Source organism: Glycine max, chromosome 17 (assembly GCF_000004515.6).
Source record: "Glycine max cultivar Williams 82 chromosome 17, Glycine_max_v4.0, whole genome shotgun sequence".
Taxonomy (NCBI): Eukaryota; Viridiplantae; Streptophyta; class Magnoliopsida; order Fabales; family Fabaceae; genus Glycine; species Glycine max.
This window is the reverse complement of record NC_038253.2, coordinates 8281864-8301808: the sequence shown is the minus strand read 5'-3', so window position 1 is coordinate 8301808 and position 19945 is coordinate 8281864. Positions and strand designations below refer to the sequence as shown.

General features: G+C 32.7%; 2 protein-coding genes across 3 annotated transcripts; one reads left to right on the top strand and one right to left on the bottom strand.

Annotated features, from left to right (window-relative positions):
- Positions 1–8299: 8299 nt before the first annotated feature.
- Positions 8300–11520, top strand: LOC100820303 (probable protein phosphatase 2C 27). 2 transcript variants are annotated; one of them, XM_003550752.4, is made up of 4 exons: positions 8300–8713; positions 9544–9741; positions 10324–10535; positions 10805–11520. In XM_003550752.4, exons 1-4 carry the CDS (start codon positions 8534–8536, stop codon positions 11364–11366), a joined length of 1152 nt encoding a protein of 383 aa, XP_003550800.1. In that variant the 5' UTR covers positions 8300–8533; the 3' UTR covers positions 11367–11520. The 2 variants fall into 2 exon arrangements, with proteins under 2 accessions (XP_003550800.1, XP_014625497.1); XM_014770011.2 differs by lacking the exon at positions 9544–9741 and having other exon boundaries at positions 8301–8713.
- A 1324-nt stretch (positions 11521–12844) lies between these two features.
- LOC100782529 (110 kDa U5 small nuclear ribonucleoprotein component CLO) lies at positions 12845–18824 on the bottom strand. Its single transcript, XM_003549657.5, has 10 exons — positions 17910–18824; positions 16426–16494; positions 15148–16341; positions 14919–15017; positions 14669–14827; positions 14509–14594; positions 14227–14425; positions 13900–14010; positions 13554–13760; positions 12845–13344 (listed from the first exon to the last, which is right to left on the bottom strand). Exons 1-10 carry the CDS (start codon positions 18651–18653, stop codon positions 13246–13248), a joined length of 2967 nt encoding a protein of 988 aa, XP_003549705.1. The 5' UTR covers positions 18654–18824; the 3' UTR covers positions 12845–13245.
- Between the last annotated feature and the right edge of the window lie 1121 nt (positions 18825–19945).

Below are 19945 nucleotides of genomic sequence, written 5' to 3'. Positions count from 1 at the left end.
CTACGCAGACTCTTTATTTGTTTTTACCAGTAATATCTTTAGTTTTCATTTGGGTTTTAATTTTGGTAGAATTTGTTTAAAACTGAAGTTGAAATTTGTGCCCAAATCAATCTGAATCCGAATTTTTTTCCCGATGGAAAGTGCGAAAATTAGTTTTGTAACTCAATCAGGATAAATTGAATTTGTTCCTTGAACGAACATTCACAAGATTGGATCACATCTGACAGCATTGATGAATTTAAAAACAATGTATGTAGAGGAAAAAAAATACTTCGCAGTGAATGTAGAATGATTCGTCTAGATATTTTATCCATTACTAATCCAACCCAAAACTTCTCTAGCCCAAGCGATTCACTTTTCTTGTGTGATAATATGTGAATACTGGTTAGGATAACTGGCGAATTTATCTCATTGGGTTTGTGTGGTAACAGTAGTTTTTGACTGTGTACATCATATCTTAATGCATCCATTATCTTTTATCAATTACCACTGAACCAACCTAGTGTGTGAAAATGTATTGAAGTTACTATAACTTTGTTACGTAATGTTAAATGGGTTTGCTATTTTAATTCCACTCTAGTATGATTTATAATAACTAATTACCCCAAATTATAACAAAGATTGTTTGTTGATATCTTTAAAAGTTATATTAATCTATTTGCTCATTATAAAAAAATATTTTTTGTAAGATTACAAATGTGTATTCTTTTGAGTCTTGAATATAAGCAAAAAGAAAAATATTTTTTAAACTTAAATATAATTAAATTTTATTTATTGTCTTATTTAATGAGACTCTCCACAATATTCTTAACTTAACAAGGTTAGAAGTTTTTTTATACTTGTATAAAGTCTTAATGAAAAATAGTTTAAGAAAAATGTCTATTTTAAATGAAAATGATATAATTTAATAAAGTAAATTAATTTTTTATTAAGGGAATATATTAATTTGAGGTTCTGAAAGATTATTTTAGTTCAAAAAAGTCTCGTGGATTTTAAACATTAGGTAAGAATTTTATAACTTATTAAATTTTTTTTAAGACTTGTATGTTTTGAATTTTAATCATATAGTGAAAATAATAATAAGATTTGAATAAAAAAATAAAATCAATATAATTTTTTAATCTTTTAATATAACTATAATTTTATGTCGTCTTATACTAATCTTAATAACATATTCTCATTTTATTTCATTTTAACTCATGTATTTGAATAATAAATTAAAAATTATACGTTAGTCTTTTAATTTTTTTATTTACTATAATTATTTCATGATAAATTTAATGATATATTTAAATGAGATATAATAATAAACATATATCATGGTGAAAATTTGGTAGGTTTATAATTTTTTTAATTACTATAATTATTTCATTATAAATCTAATAATATTTAAATGAGATACAACAACAAATATATGTCAGGGTGGAAATTTAATAAGTTTATAATTTTTTTTAATTATTATAATTATGTCATGATAAATCTAATAATACTTAAATGAGGTACAATAACAAACATATGTCAGAATAAAAATTTGGTAAAAAGACAGAGATGATGAAAACATGATTAATCTTAGTCCATAAGATAAACATTAATTTAATTTTTAAAATAACGGAAAAAGTATATAAGAAAAGACTATATTTAATATTTTTTTATTCTAAGAAAAAAATATCTAACACATATATATTAGAGAATACCACAAAATTTATTTATAAAAAAATCTTTAATTTTTTTTTAAAACTATAACCCAATACATCACCCTAAAATATAATATATATTATGATTGAGATAGGTGGAAGTATATCCTTTTGGGCCTTTGGTCCCTTCACCCATCATTGTTCACCAAACTTGTTCACTAATTAGCCCAACTTTTCTCTCACGAACACGGCCGAAGTTAATGTTTTTAAAAAAAGAATAAACACTTAAATTGTTTTGTAGTGATATTCACTCAATTTACTAACACAAGTCAAAGAAATTATTAAAAATACAGTCTTTTAATATTTACTTTTTCATAGTTATTCAATACTTGTCATTTTAAATAATCTAAACTATTTAGTAGTGTAAGGGTGTTCGAAGTTTGTTATAGATAAATTTTTAGACAAAATCTAAACATATATCGAATCCAATTTGATGAGAAGAAACAAAGTGCAACTCAATTCAAATCGGTTAAATGCAATATAAAATTCACCTTGATTTGATTTTCTGCAGTTGATTGGATTTTGATCGATTTATATGATTTTATCTCTTTTTAGAGACAAATACACATCAAATAAACTCAGACAAAATGAAAACTGAAAGAGTTATAAAGGTCTTGCAAACTTAAGAAAATAAAAGTTAATTAATCTATATAAATATTAATTAACGGTGCCTTCAGACCCTGCCTGAATATTGATATAGAAACAAGACCTTTGTAACAAGGCAGGATGTTGCTAATTGGTGTCTTCAAACAGTTAAAGAATTTTAAAAAATTACTATTTAATGTAAAAGTATAAGAAAATATAAAAAAATTATAAATAACATAATTTTATGCATTTCAATAAAAAAATTAAAAGTTTCCTAACCAATTAGGACATAATTTTGTGCATTACATAAAAAATAATTGTTTGTTCAATTTTTTTAATTGATTTAGTGATTTAAAATAATTTAAATTGATTTATGAACACTCTTAATAAAGTATATACATTTTAGTAAGACATTTTATTTAATGAAATTTACCCTATCATAACGAGTTGAGTGTATTGGTAACTTTTTGGATTCGCTTCAGTGGAAATGTTTGACTTGAGTCTCAATGGTTGCATGCGTGATGTGTCTGAAACACTGGCAGTAGCATTATTGATCTGGCATGAAATGGATCAAATTAAACTCATGCAATTGTTGTGTTTGTTGATACTGTCCGTGACAAGAAACCACTATGTCGGTGTATGGTGCTCATAACAGCTTGGAGCAGATCAAATGATCAATAATGAAACTGTCACCTATGTGTCTATGTCTACCCTAGCTAGCTTGTGAGAACTGTTGTTGTCCCCACAATATTGTCTCATAGTTGCTCTAATTGATACTATGACACCCCAACTCTGGTTGGGAAATTTACCTTTTTTGTCTTGAGCAAATTACCATGTTGCTATTGATGTTGTTGGATCACAATGTTCCACAATTCTTGCCAAGTTGTGCTTTAAAGTTTAAAGTACTTGGCTCTCATTTATTTTTCTTTCTCATATTGGAATACTTATTTTGCTGTTTAATTTAAAATACTTCAATCCCTTTTGTTTGGTGTTGAGTTGACTTTTTTTTTTTTTTTAGCTTTCTCTTTTCTTTTTTTCCATTTTGGTGTTGGCCATTAGCAATGAAAATATCTCACTTCAAATGAACCCTTATGAGGGGCATGAAACTTTTTAAGCCCTTCCACTGATGCCAAAATGCGATGGGCACAAAAACTTCAGTGAACACCATTGTCCCACGTCTTAGTCCAACATCTTCAGTTTTCCCATCAAGACGTGAGAGAGATTCTTATGCATTGCTAGTGTCATGACAACTTTATAGTGCTAAAGGGGTCCTTCCTTTTGGTATGCTTGACTTGACCATAAAGATTTGTATGATGTATGAACATTAAGGTCCTTGTTGTAATCCCAGTTGGGATAGCCACTAAATTTTTTACTAAAGTTCATTCTCAGATTAAAAATAAAAAAAAGTCATTTCACTTCGATTCCTTTCTCTTATTTTTACTTATGATTAATTCAACTACGACATTTATGAGAGATGGAGTGTCATACAGCACCCATGCCTACAAAATCATAGGGCTATATTTAAAGGCTGTGCTGACTTGTTTGCACAACTAGGACCTCCTCCGTAGAAACTCGATAGAGAAGTATAATGTGATTAATTGCCTATCATGTTTCCATTGAATAAGTTCTTTATTAGCACAGACCAATAAAATTTGTAAAACTTTGCTTTCAATTCTTTTTGCTCATAATTGGTAACTATAAAATAAAGCAACATGCCATAGTCAACTTGTCTTTTTAACTTATTATGTTACGTATTTCCAATAATTTATGATACACATATACTTCAAAACTAGTGATGATGTATTCCTATTGTATCCATATTTGATACTAATATTTGTATTATGAAATTGCATTCATATTTCGTACATAACCACAATTTGTTTTCTTCTGTGTTGTGAATATCCCTCACTTTCAAAGCTTTATTGTTTTAAAAAGTTTAAGATGCAGATTTAACAGCTTGCTTGATTTGAGAAAACTACTAAAAGTTTAAGTAGCAACACCTTTTGTATGTATTTCATTAAATAAATTTAATTGATTGGACCATTAGAATTTATTGTGGAATAACACTACCAAGACTTTATCTATAAATATCCACATAAAAGAAAAATATTTTTCATAACAAAATTGGGCCCTCTCTAATCCCCTCTCCAAAAACCATAATCACTCTCTTGCACTAGTTTTTTTTTAAAAAAATTATCATATAGAATAACAAAATTTTGAGGATAAATATGTATTTAATATAATATATTTTTATATCTATCTAAACGTTTCAGGAAAGGAAAATGTTGGATGAACATTCATATGTTATCCAATACTTAGAGAAAAAAAATATATAAATATGATAGAGTTTACTATATGATAAAAAGATAAAGATAGAAAAAAAATGAAAAATGTTGATCGAAAAAACTCATTTTCATTACTTAAAATTTTTGAATTAGAAAAAGAATGACACAAAAGGATTGTGAGATCCATATGATCTCAAATTTGTGTTGATGTAATTTATAAAATTATGAGTAATTCATATACTATTACACACAAGTATCCATCCAATAGTCAATTGCTCTAGTTGATAGGTAAATCTTTTCTCTAAAAAGGTATATGAATGCATCTCAACTATTGAAAGACTTTATTTGCTTCTTCTTCTTTTTTTAACTTTTTACGAGAAAAGAAATCAAATTATAGATGACATCTCTGGGATATCATCTCTATTTTCCCGGATATAGCTAGAAAATACAATACTTATGCTTGTTTCTTAAATTATAACTGCAGATCACCATATACCCCGTTAGGAGAGAATCATCATACAAACAACTGCTCCCGTTGAATATTTTAATAAAATAATAAGGTTAGTTTCAAAGTAGTTTAGCAAGTAGAAAAGATGGTATTGAATAGTATTAGTATGATACCAAGTCTAAAAGTTATAAATGGTAAATTGAACAAAGAGGAGGGGAGACCTTTTTTGTTTTCTTCCTACATTGGAGTTTGACCCCTAAAAGCCAAAACCCATATACCTAACTGTCTAGGAATTTATTTAGTTATATTATTATATGAATGCCGTCCTCAAAGGGAATAGTCTTAGAATTTCTTGCAACTACTTATTATGAGTTTTAATACTTTACACATCACTATGATTGGTTACAACAATTTTCTTTTCTCTTTTTAAGAAAATGTCATCAGAACTCAATATCTACATATTATATAATCTTTCTCATTAAGTTACGTGACCTTAGAATTTTATTTTATTTTGTTCAAACAATATTACATAATTTTAATTAATTTCAGTTAACACTACGAGGATAAATGAATTTAGAGATGAAATAATTTTCTTCTCTAACAGTGATTGAGTTTTCAACGAATCAGACTTCATGTGACCAGGTTAAATATATGATAGTTAGCAACGGATTTAGTGACGGAAAATATTTCTCTATAAATATTCTGTCACTAAATCATAACAAAACGAGTAAAATATTTTATTTTTGTGTGGGATTTAGGGTTGGAATTTTTATTTCTCTAAAAGCGTTTCACAAAAAAATAACACATATTTAGCTAGGAATTTAGAGACAAAATTATTCCCTTTTTAATTTATCTGTCAAAATTTGCATAATGCTTTTTCTCATCAAATTTGACATTTTTATGAATTTTTCTCTCTCTAGTTTTTTGTGACAGATTTAATCACAAATTTAAATTAATTATTTAGTTAGGGAATTGTTTGGTCAGTAATATTATTTTGAAAAAAAACATTTTAAAGTGAAATATTTTTTAAATTTGAAATTATTAATTATTATATCATTGACATTTTTTCTATCAACTTGAGATATATTTATATGGTTTTATTTAAAACATATTTAAGGCTGATTATTTTAATTAAATGTTTACAGACAAAACATAACATTGGCTTTGAAAAAGAAAATGAAAAACTAAAAATATTTACAAATTTAAGAATTAAAATAATTTTTTTTAGGATTTATAAATAAATTCTAAAAATGAATAAAAAGTGGAACTTAAAGGTGATCTGAAAGTCTGGTCCTTCTCATCTCGAAAAAAAAAGTACGGTGTCAAATAGGATTAATAAATAAATTCTAAAAAAAAAGGTATAACTTAAAAATGATCTCAAAGTCAAATAATTATTCTACGAAATAAATGTGAATATTTTTTTAAAATCTAGTATTTTAGTAATTAATGATTAACTAATTACATTCTTAAAAAACATGTATAAAAACTATCTCGTTCAATCGATGAGCAGTTGGAATAATCAGTCCAAGCAAAATTGATGTATATTTATTCATATATTTTATTTAATAGTTTTTTTTTAATTTTAAAAGTCCCGTCACTTTAATTTAATCCTATTTAATAAAAAATATTGATAATTAGTAATAGTAAAAATATTTAGTAATTTATTTATATTTATGAATTAGACTTAAATTAAGAAACGAAAATGAAAATGGATAGAACCGTTTGCTAGTAAGTTTTTCTGCTGCATTTTAGATTTTACATAACATAGAAGGCTTTAATTATTCCCAACTAATAGGGTTGGCAAGAGTGAATGTGTATTAGCAAACAAGGACGACGGACATCTCTAGCTGGCATAAAATGATTCTATTGAAGACAATTAATAGTCGTGAAAGGAAAAACAAACTAATTTTATTAAGTTTAATTTTAATTCACTTTTGTATAAATAAATAAAACTGTTTTGCATGATTTTGTTTTTATATGAAACTATAAGTATTCCTCGTGTAAGACAATATTTTTCAAATAGGATATAATTATCATCAACAATAAATTTCTTTCATCAAATATTAACGCAAATATATACTTATAACTCAAATTAGGACATATTAAACTAAAATAATAGTTTATGCATGCACTCAATTGTCCTAGTTTACACAATTATTCATTTACATATAAACATTATTTTATTATTTGACTAGCAAATAATTGACACCATTTTTAATATTGTATACAATTATATTTATTTTGCAATTATTAGTTTATCTTTTGCATATAAATCATAGTGTGTATGTAACATTTTTTATAACACTTTTTAAGTTTTCCCTATCGCATTTTTTATCTTATTTCAAATTTCTCTCTTCTCATCTTATCTCTCTCATAATTATAAAAGAATAATACAATCTTATTATACAAATATAATTTTTTTATATACATGTGTCTTAAAATACTTTTTCAATTAAAATAAAAAGTGATAGCAAAATTTGTTTCAATCTTGATGTGCATATATATTTTTGATATAAATCAACATTTAAAATTTCAACATTTCTTAAACAAACCAAGTTATAAGTGGCTTAATTTAACTGGATCGAAAGGGAAATTTTATCAATAATTAACTTACAATATCAGTCAATTATAATATTAAAAAGATTTGACATCTAAAAACATTTCAAAAAGAAACTAAGAGATAAATAGCTTCATTTAACTGAATCGAAAAGGAAAATTTATCAATAATTAGCATTATATATATCACTCAACTCCTATAATATTAAAAAAAAGGACATTTAAAATATTTATGGTCAATTATATTTAATGATGTATGTATTCCAACTTCCCACACCAGGCTTCCTTATTTCCATGGAAATTATCTCTACCAAGTTTGAGCTCTGAACACGCAGGCATTAAGCACTACTACTTCTGATGGCTAAATAAAAGCCACAAAATTAATAGAAGCAGGCATGGAGAAAAGAAAAGACATGAAATTCGGGTATAAATATCGCAAAAGATTTTTCACATGGTATATTATGGGAGTGCAATAAAGGGAGAAAAAAGAGAGGAAAATTAATATAAAAAAAGAAAACTAGGTGGGATGACAAGATGATAGGTAAGCATAGAAAGAGACATCATAGAATAGAAGCTTAATATTTTTGTGACCAAAAAAACATTATAATATCAAGAAATCACCTAACAAACTCAACCAACAATTTTGGACCACGCTTTCATAGAAAAATCAGGAACTTAACGGCTCCCCTCTTCTCTCCTTTCCACTTACACTAATATATATATATATATAAACACACAACAACGCCACCATTGTCCCAACATATTCTAAGAATCTTCTCTCTCTCTCTCTTTCTATCTCTCTGTGGTGTAAGCAACAAAATTCCATCAAGTGTGATCTCTAAATAATATGTGGAGTTGTGTGTGTGTGGAGTACTCTTACTTGATAATTTTCATGTTTGCAATTGCAAGTGCAAGTGCCGTCGAACCGTGCCACTAGACCAAAAAGTGTTTTTGTTGTTGCCACCATGTGTGTGCAAGATGGTGAACAAGCTGGTGAAGATCATATAGAGAAGAACGTTGATAACAGCATAAGAGTTTCATGGCCTTTGCATTGTGATCTCTTGAATGCCCACATGGATAACAAGGAAAAAGACTCTTCTTTTAGAACTCCCTCTGACCAGATCAGTGTTGCAAATTCATCTCCTGTGAGTAATTCCTTCCCCTCATCTTCTCTTTCTTCTGTTCCTTTATAGTGTGTCTTTTTTTTTTTTTTCTTTTTTACTGTATGGTAGTTTTAATTTGTAGCCACTCTTTCAGTTCTGTAAGGAGGTTAAGGTTCTAGCTTAGTTGGTTGCATAAATTATTGTAAACCCTGATACTCTCTTCGATTCAATCCAATAAAAAAAAATTGCCTATCATGAATCCTGTTCACTGTTTTTTATTTTAACCTTTTGTGATGCCATGGATTCTTCTATAGTTGTCCTTTTTTTTAGTTAGATTTTTGTTTGTGTCTGCCCTTATGGCTGTTAATCGTTTGCTTGGATTCTTCTTGTGTATCTGTGGAAGAAGAGAACCTGCTAGTGAAATAGTATGACCTCTAAAGGTTACTTGAGCTTGAAATTCTCTCAGATGTGATTATCAAAGGCGGCTGATGTTAGAATTGGTTGTGTCAGAAATTAGTTAGTTAGTCTCCGGGGATGGAGATTAACTTTTTGCGTACTTGGTAACATCAATGTGGAAATTTATTGAGTTGTCAATTGAATCAGCTTGCATTGCTCGAGTGTAAATCATGATTGCTGTTTCTAAATGATTCTTATTTGTTAGCACAATTTGTTGGTTCATAAAATTGAGTTTGGTGCTTGGTACAATTTCAGAATTATATTCGTGTTTGTGTACTGGAGAATACTCATCTGTTTCTTACTTTTCATGCTTTTTCTTGAGTTTGCTTAGCATCTTCTTTTTGTTAACTGTTTCTCTGCGCAAGGCTCCTTTCATCTTATAGCTCATTTGCATTTTCTTCTGTGGTACATTTTAGCTGGAAAGCATATGTGAGGATGCAGAAATTGTGGACAAAAAACAAAACTTAATGAACTTTGTCCCTACTCTTCGGTCTGGAGAGTGGTCTGATATTGGAGATCGCACTTCCATGGAGGATACACATATATGCATCGGAGACTTGGCAGAAAAATTTGGCAATAACGAACTTTACAAGGAAGCTATTTCCTTTTATGGTGTAAGCTATGTAACCGATTATGCTATTTGTTGTCATAAATTTCATTTTATCAGATTAGTCCACCCGACCACCCCTAAACAGTGACCAGCAAGAAGGAAGAAAGTAGTCAATATGGACAAGAAAGGCCAAGCATCTTGTTGTGTTCACGTAATCCAATGAGCTAGAAACTCAAGCCTCAAAGGTTTCCTCTCCCAAAAATTTAGCAAGCAAATGAACATATAATTGGATCTGTATTGAACTAGACAATGACCGTCCAAGTTAGGGATATTAAATACTTCAACCTGGTTTGCAAGATTCGGTGATGAAAATGTTTCCTTTTTTGAACTTTCTCAAAAGGTGATATTGTGGACTCTTTATCATTGTCACCCCCACCCCCCCGCTTCCTCCCCTTTAGAAATTGTATTAGTATAGCCATTCTAAAGTCTGACTTGAAACTTGTGAGTAAAGCAAATTATATAAGCTATAGGAAAATTCACCTCAGAACAAAAGGAGACTGAACATCTATTAGTCATTTTGAATAGGTGGATATGCACCCTATTAATCAGGATTTGACATTTAAAGAGAATTTTTTTTGCTGTGCAGGTATTTGACGGACATGGAGGGAAGAGCGCTGCACAATTCGTTCGTGATCATCTGCCACGGGTGATTGTTGAGGATGCTGACTTTCCTTTGGAATTAGAGAAGGTTGTCACAAGGTCATTTTTGGAGATCGATGCAGAGTTTGCAAGATCATGTTCTACTGAGTCTTCCCTGTCTTCTGGTACAACTGCACTGACTGCAATTATATTAGGAAGGTGAACAAATGTCTTTGCTGTTTTTCGGCCTTTTTGAGGTATAATTTTCATAGCTCATATTTGTGAGGTAATGGCACGCTGATTTTGAAGTCAGATGCAGTGCCTATATATCACACTATGCCTTTCCTTTCAGGATTTATTGTTCCCTTCTCTCCACCAATGTTGCAAGTTGCATAAATCATGAATCATAGCAATTAGCTGAGTTATGTTGAATGGATGTTTGATGAAACTATCTCTATTTTCTAAATGAATGTCATTGTCTTGTATAGGTCTTTACTTGTTGCCAATGCTGGAGACTGCCGTGCTGTATTGTCCCGTGGTGGAGGGGCTATAGAAATGTCCAAAGATCACAGGCCATTGTGCATTAAGGAAAGGAAGAGGATTGAGTCTCTAGGTGGATACATAGATGATGGTTACCTGAACGGCCAGTTAGGTGTGACTCGTGCACTAGGCAACTGGCATCTCCAAGGAATGAAGGAAATTAATGGAAAGGGTGGACCATTGAGTGCTGAGCCTGAACTTAAATTAATCACATTGACAAAAGAAGATGAATTCTTGATAATTGGGAGTGATGGGATCTGGGATGTTTTTCGCAGCCAAAATGCCGTAGACTTTGCTCGAAGGAGGCTTCAAGAGCACAATGATGTGAAGCAGTGTTGCAAGGAGGTGATAGGAGAAGCAATAAAGAGAGGAGCAACAGACAACTTGACAGTGGTGATGATATGTTTTCACTCAGAACCACCAGCTCCTATGGTTGTAGAAAGGCCTAGAGTCAGAAGAAGCATATCTGCTGAGGGGCTTCAAAATCTTAAGTGCTTGCTAGAAGGATAAAATTTTCTACTTCTCGGCAACACAAATGATTCTTTTTGAGCTTAGATTATTATGTACATAAATTCATCCGTCACAGTGTTGCTGATCCCTGAGGGGATGTTGTAAGGAAAACACCAAGATGGCAAATTCAAATAAATTTCCTGTCATCGTATAATTATTTTCCCCATTGCTATTGCCTTAATGGGAAAGTGATAAACTTGAATTACGTATATCTTGTGAAATGTAATTTATGCATACAATTAACATCGCACTGTGCTCATACTTTTTCTTCTTTTTTTTACGGTCAAGCTCCTCATTGTGGATGGGTTTTGTGTGTTGGTGAAAAGCAAACAAATGATTTATTAATGACAGAGTGAGGTACTCAAAATAATGAGAATTACACCGTTTAATCTTGAAAACCATACACGTCAAAATACAGCACGTATAATACAGTTACAACCATTGTCTAAACAATAAAGAAAAGGAATGCTAGAATCTTTTTTATTATCCTTGGGAATCGAAGGCTCAACAATTTAGGCACTGTTCAACTAGACTTTGAAAACGTATTCCAATAACCGTAGTCTTTTACTCACAAAAGATGACACTCCTTCATTGACCATTTAGGCCACCTAGATTATTCCAAACCATTGTGAACGAAATTAAGACAAACTCCAGGATTGGAAAAGAGTCGCTGAACCCCATTGCAATGGCTTTAAACCATGAACATGCTTTAACTTGGATAAGATCCACAATTTCAAAAACAATCACCCTCTTATAATTTTGGATATCAAATGGTTTCTTGCCAACACTTCACTTGTAAGCTTCAGAAGCAACTATACATCTGCGCCCTTAATGATTTTACTTGATCAAAATAAGTAAACATAAAATGATAAAGCTGAAAATTTCAGGGCCATAATTGATGAGCGACATTCCTTATAACTCTAATGGGTATTATATGACCAACAAAAAACGAGTAGCGTAAAAAGGCATTAAAAATACTACTCAAATTACTTTATTCTAATCATGGCAATATTTTCCATCGTGATTAGATAATATAATAAAAAAGTAAAAAGCACTTTTTGGCCTAACACGACGTGAAGATAACACAGAAAGCAAGAGTGTCAAGTGTCAACATAAAATGACACAAGGACATGTCTATAATGTGAGAAAACCATATTTTGGTAGGTGAGTTATTTTCCAATTACAGGTGCAGAAACTGGCTACGTCGTGAACAGTAAAAAATATAAAAAGTGTAGAATTAGCTCGCTAGCAACCTATCATGCTTAATTGCTTAAATATTTGTTTTCACCATCGGCTAGTGTGAAAGGAACATAAACATCATAAAAGGTTTTAAGCAAATCTCCAACAAAAAAAGACACTTAAAAGTTAAAAGATAATCAAATTACGATATCTACTAAATCGGGGGCCCAGAAGATACTATCAAATGTTTTTTGGTTTTTGTGGTTTGACTAACGTCCATAACTATTGCAGTAACTTCGTTGCAGATAGAATTTTGTTTAACCTATATAGTATGAAGGCGTTAAAACTACAATAATACAATTTCGCGATTTATGGGGAAAAAATTAAAGAAAACATGTAAGTGCTACTACAAGATCAGTGATATCATCAGTGCAGAATTATAGTACAAAAGCCGCCCCGTCCGGAATAAGTATAATAAGTAGCTTTTTTCACATGGAAGAGAAGGTAGTAGACTACTGTTTCAATGGCATTGGAGCTTGCACCAGTATGTGAAAAAGTGGAGCCAAATCCTGCCAACTCGCAATCCAAAGCACTTGTAATTTTGCTTGCATAACATATAATGGGAACAGCTTAAAGGCCCAAACTTCTGAAGAAAAACGTGAAATGAATATCAAATCGGACATAATCTTTTTATACTGAATCACATCATTTGTTGATGAAGGTCTGCTGCCTGCTGTGCCAGTTCAACCATCATAGCCTCATCGAAGAACTTATTTATGCTCACATCCTCACTCATTCCCTGCGAGATTTATTGCCAGAGCAACGTTTATTAAATGATTTTTGCATTAGCCAGTTATTTCACAAAAGGTTAAAGGATGAAGCAAGTCGTCAACTACAGAGGCTTCAAAATAAATATAGAATTCTATTGATAGAAAACCTGAGGAAAAAATTTAAACTAAAAATGGATTAAAATAAGTGCCGAGAGACAAGGAGGAAAAGGATATATACCTTTCTACGTCTTGTCTTCACCATAAACTCACGGGCAAGATGCTGTATAGGTGCTGGTTCAAGTGGGCGCAAAACAATGCTTTTATCCAGAGGATCTCCGGGAACAATAGCCCAATGATCAAAAACTGACATGCAAAATGCTTGACCTTGCGTATGATATCTCAAGTCTGTTTCAAATCCAAAAGATTCTATCACGGGCAAAAATGCCTGAGATAGGGGAAAATGTCAGCAAACCAAATTTCTGACGCACACACTCAAGCTTACACTCAAAATATCTTCAAGACCATAGCAGTCTAAAGAGGCAACATCCATCAAAACAATTTATAGGTAAAAACCAGCCACCAACCTTAACAATATAAGCTGGGGTGCCGGGCTGAGGAACATCAGCAGTAACATGCCCACGCCTTCGAGATAATACAGTGTAAATTGCAGACACACAATCTATTGGTGTTTGAATCTGATGCAAAGGCCCAAAGAATAACCATCAAAATAGTAACACTATTATACTCAAGACTTGGTCTAAAATTATATTTTTTTATTAGATTAGGCCTTTATTACTTATTAGTTAATAGTTTGTATGCAAGTCCTTACATGATCATCAATTGGTCAAAATGTCAAAAGCCACAAATTATAAACAGCTTACAGCCATCATTATAGTTGGTAATGCATATACCTCCACATAATATACTGGTTCCATGAGCCGAGGAGTAGCCATGAGGAAAGCTGAATAGGCCACTCGTCGTGCTGTTGGAATGATCTGGCCAGACCCCCGATGGAGTGACTCATTAGCAATCTTTGCATCAACAATCTTGAATTTAACATTTCTGATGGGCTCATCACAGAGAGGCCCTTCTCGTGCACCCCACTGAAATCTGTCAAATGACACAACCTCATAATCAATGTACAGTCAATTAATCCATGGATATGTAAATAGTTCAATGTACTGTATAGTTACCCCTGAACAATGGAATCCTTCACGGCATTCATCAGATCCTTGTTAACTTCAGTTGGAAGGGTGTCATCTAACAGAATATTGGGACCCTGCATTATACTTGCATATGTTACAGAGAGCCAGGGAGACAGACAAACAAATAGACCCATAAGAGAGAATTTACCTGCTTATCAGGGCCAAATGCCCAGATTGACCGTGCAGCAAGAAGATCCCAGTCATATTTAGTCTGGAAAAATTCACCTAGTTTCTTTTTACTCCAGTCAGTGCTAACAACACCATTCTCTATGTCCTCTGCAAGACCTCTTTCTAGCGGCTCGGCAATCTAAAGAACAATCAAGGTTACTATGAGTGACATGAACAATAAATCAGTCTTGGATAACAAAAGATACTCTTGAACTAAGCCATATACCTACCATAGTTATTTTATTCTTCTTGTTTGGTGTTTCGGCAAAACATTTCATTGAGGAAGATTCAACAACAGTTTCACAAAATGATACAACAGGATCTGCTACCTACAAATGCAAATGAAAGGATAGTCTTCAACAAAGGAACAGCTTTGCCTTTAAGTCAATGTCTAATAAAAAAGAGAACCAAAGTTAACGACAGAAATAGAATAACTGAATAGGAAAAACGATAGATAACCTTGACTTCTACTTCGGAATAGAGCTCTCTCAGGTCCTTCATAATTGAATCCAAGTACAGCTCACCAGTCCCTAAAATAGTGTGCTCCCCAGATTCCTCGACTTTAGTAACTGCAAGAGGATAACTCTTGCTTATTTTCCTCAGGCCCTCCACCATTTTTGGCAACTCACTTGGATTTAATGGCTCAGTAGCTGTTTTTACCACTGACAGTGTATTGAACTGAAGAGGGCGGAATATATATACATCTTCATCATAATCCACATTACAAAGAGTAGAAGTTTTCATGATTGAAGCATCCACACCTTCAATTAGAACCCAAGAACCGGGAGGAGCCTCAGCTACTGGCATCCTATCACGAGCTTGATACACCCACAACTTAGTTACTTCTTTTACAGTCATGTCCTCCTCATCATCCGGCGAGTATCCTTCTCCTAGAACACGTACAGCCTGTCCTGTCTGTATCTTACCACTATAAACTCTACCAAAGGCATCAAACACACTGCAATCGGATTTGGGATACAATTTGGTCACATTAACCATTAGGGGGCCATAAGAATCACACTGTGCCATGGCTTTGTAAATAGAAGAGTCTTTAGGACCAGTATATATATGATCAACTTTCTTAATTGCAGCATCCCTCGGAGAAGGTATATGCTGAACAAGCATATCGGTGAAACCCGAAGCTGGACCAAAAACTGAGCTACAAGCCAACCTTAGCAAAGGCCTAACATTTAATCTGTAGGCTGCATTACTTAGAGTGACTCCAAGTTCAGCAAGTGTTGTCTCTACACTCTTTTTATGTTCCCCGATCACCTGGCTATATATCTTGTAAAGTGGCTCCAGCACAAACTCCACAAAAGATCGTTCCCCTCCACTGGCAGGGGGTTTCTTTTTGAAGGTTCTGGTATCCGGATGAAAATAATAATCTCCCCAAAGCCGAGAAGCAAATTTATTAGCCTCCAAAGGAATTCCATGCAGCTTCCCATACAACTTAGCAAACGACTGCAATGTAAAGGACCATCCAGCAGTAGCACTAGCAAAACAAACATTTCCAGCAACTGGATCCACAACTTGAACACCACCAGCAATCGAGGAGGCAGCAGATATATGAGTATTAATAACTTCCAAAGTATGCCTTAGTTTATGATAAGCATCCTTTGGCGGCAACTTAAGCTCAGTTATAAGCCTGTCAACCTAAAGCCCAAAACACAAAACAATAAGATTAAGATCACAACCTAAACTCTCCCTCAACAACATCAAAAGCAAGAAATCATTTACCTTATTAATTACAACAACAATCGGCAACCGCTCCTGAATTGCGTGACGTATCGCCCTCTCCGTGTTTACCTACAAAACCACAAGAAACTAAAGGCTCAATGGTTTTGCAGCTATACCATAGTAACTAACTAGTATTACAATCAAGCAGATAGGTCATATCATATACAACATAACAGTTTCATTTTGACTTAACTACATTTTTGCTTTCCCTATTATTCTCATTTCACAATTTCAGTTCCCTCACCGCAATTTTTTTCCCGTGAATCTAATTCCTCTACTACTATTTTAACTGTGCAATTTTAGTTCATCCGAACATGACACTCTATTAGACTAGTACATTGCCACATTCGTGTTGATGTGATACTCTAGTAATACTAAGTTGACACTCTATTGCATTGCCACATTCATGCTGATATGATACTCTAGGGAAGCGTTTGGTAGGGGACAAATTTTCACTTTCCCAAGAATCCTAACTTGAGAAACTTATATCATGTTAGATTTCAACTTAAAAACAATTGACACTAAGTGAAGTTGTCCAACAGATATATACGTTGCATCCTGAGAATTAAGGCAGGCGATGTGGGACTTCCTAACACCCTCTCTATGCAGATATCTGCCAGAACAAGCAAGCCTACTAGAATAGACAAGAACCAAGATGGACTATAGGCTCTGATACCATGTTAGATTTCAGCTTAAAACCAATTGACACTAACTAAAGTTATCCAACAAATATATAAATTGCATCCCGAAAACTAAGACAAGCGATGTGGGCCTTCCTAGTACCCTCCCTCCACAGATGTCTGTCAGAACAAGCAAGCCTACTAGAATAGGCAAGAATCAAGATAGACTATAGACTCTGATACTATGTTAGATTTCAGCTTAAAATCAATTGGAATTAAGTGAAGTTGTCCAACTGATATATAAGTTGCATCCCGAGAATTGAGACAAACGATATCAGACTTCCTAACACCCCCTCCATAGAAGTCTGCCAGAACAAGTGAGCCTATAGCCCATCTTGATTCTCGCCTATTCCCACATGCATATTTAAGAAACATGTTCCCGGGGAACTATGATTCCTAGGAATCATTTTTAACTTGCATTCCCACAAAAGCATTCCCGTGGAGGGGGTTGGGAATCCTATTTTCCTAAGTTTAATTTTTGTTTTACTATAGTAAAAACATGATGTTAATCTTATTAAATTATTTAATGTAGTAAATAATTAAAGTTACCAATAAAAAAAATATCACATAATTCTTTGATTCCTAAAAAACTTATCTAAAGATTCTCAATGGTCAACCAAGCAAATTTTCTTCGGGAAACATGATTCCTGCGCATGAAAAAATTTCTCCCCAATCAAAGGCTCTCTAGCAGGGCGGGCGCTAACACATAATAAGCCTTTCACTTTAGAGCAACCACAACACTATTATTACTACAATGCAATGCCAAAAAGTCTAAAGATGAAAAGGGATGATCATGAGCAATACCATGACTCCTTCAGCAGCATCTACAATCAAGACAGCGCCATCAGCAAGCCGCAACGCCGCGGTCATCTCGTCGGAGAAATTAACATGTCCAGGCGTGTCCATGATGTTACACAAATAGGACTTGGAATTGCTATCCTCGAGCACGAGCGACATGGGAATGGCCTTGATCGAAATCCTCCTCTCCTGTTCATCAATTCTGGTATCAGTATACCGCATGTGCTTCTCACTCTGTGAATCAAACGTGGACATGTGGTGCGTCTGCTCCACGAGCATGTCCATGAACACCGTCTTTCCGTGCTGCAAGTTCCCCACCAGCGCCACATTGCGAACCAAAGTAGGGTTTGACATGAGACCCAGGAGGAACTGAGAGGACACGTAGGTGGAGGAGTCCTTGACGCCCACTTCGAATTTTATGTTTCTCACGGGCTTTATGATAGGTTGCTCCAGGGGCTGTTCGTCTTCGTCCATGACTAAGGTTTCCACGTCCTCGCCGTACACCTCTTCTGCGGTGGGGTAGTACTTTTTGTCCTCTGCTAACACAACCTGGTTCTCCAGCTCGTCGGAGATTGTCGTCATCCACCCGTTGCTCGGGCCCTCGCCGTCGGAGTGGGCGGTGCCTCCGCCGTCGGATTGGTCGTCGGGGTTGTCGTCGGCATCGGCGTCGGAGTCGCGGTCGGAGTCCTGGTCGGACTCGATCTCGGGGCCGATGTAGTTGCCGAACTCGTCGTACAAGCTGTCGTCCATGGCGGAATGTGGAGTGTGGAGAGGAGAAGAGAGAGAGGGAGTGGGAGGGAATTGGTGCCACCGTCGTTTCGAACAGACGGAGATGGGGTTTTTCGGGTTTTAGGGTAACGAATAACGATGGACGACAAGGGGAGATGGGATTTGCAGTGGACTGGGCCTGGCCCGGTCCAAACAAACAGTCGAGTTAAGAAATGAAAATCTGAAATAAGAAGAGGGAACTGCTGTTACACACCGAGGTTATGAGTACAAACCTTTAATTAATTAAGTTAATGGATTAATTATATTATAAAATAATTAAAGTTGTTATATATAATATTAAATTTTTTAATATATATTTAATATACATGTAAATTTATATAATTAATTTTATGATAATTAATTTTTATTTAATAATTATTTTTTATATATATATAAATTATAAATAAAAATCTTCGGTTTAATAAAAATTTACATATGTAAAAAAATATTAAATTTATTTAATTATTAATTGTTGTAATAAACATTTAAATACATCATTCAATTAAATATCATATTTGTTTAATTTTCAATCAATGTAATAAATATTCAAATAGATCATTCAATTAAATATCAAATTTGTTTAACTATTAATTACTGTAATAAATATCTAAATACAATATTAAATTAAATATCAAAATTTTTTAATTATCAAATTTTGTAAACAAAATTAAATGTATAAATTTTTTTTTTAAAAATTATAATTTCAAAAAAATTCAAAACATACATATGAACCATACATATTGTCAATTCATATTATCATACGGATTAATCCGTATATTTTGAATTTTTTTAATATTTACTTCTTTTTTTTCGGTGACGAAAAATCACTAACTTCACCGTATATTCGTAATCAATACACGTACACCACCGACGACAACAAACATTCACAAAAAGACGCTAATGAAAGTAAGTTATACTAAGAAAATGTGATTTAAAAAAAAACACTACAAAAATAAAATAAAAAAACTAGTTTGCTATTTATAACCAAAAATACCCATAAGGACATTTCTTGTGATTTAGAAAACTATTGGATATACAAACAAAAATGTTGGATACCCTTAACAATTTGGAGAGATTCTTTGACAGAGGTGTTGTATTTATATGTATAGTTAAAATGTCAAACAAATTTTTATCAAAAAGTTAATCTACAACTAATCTTAATTTTTACATGCATAGTTTATTGACTGTTGCTAAATAACAACATAATCTTAATCTTAGGATCACACTCTTTTAACATATTTTTTTGAATTTATCTTTTTTTTGTATGATTTTAT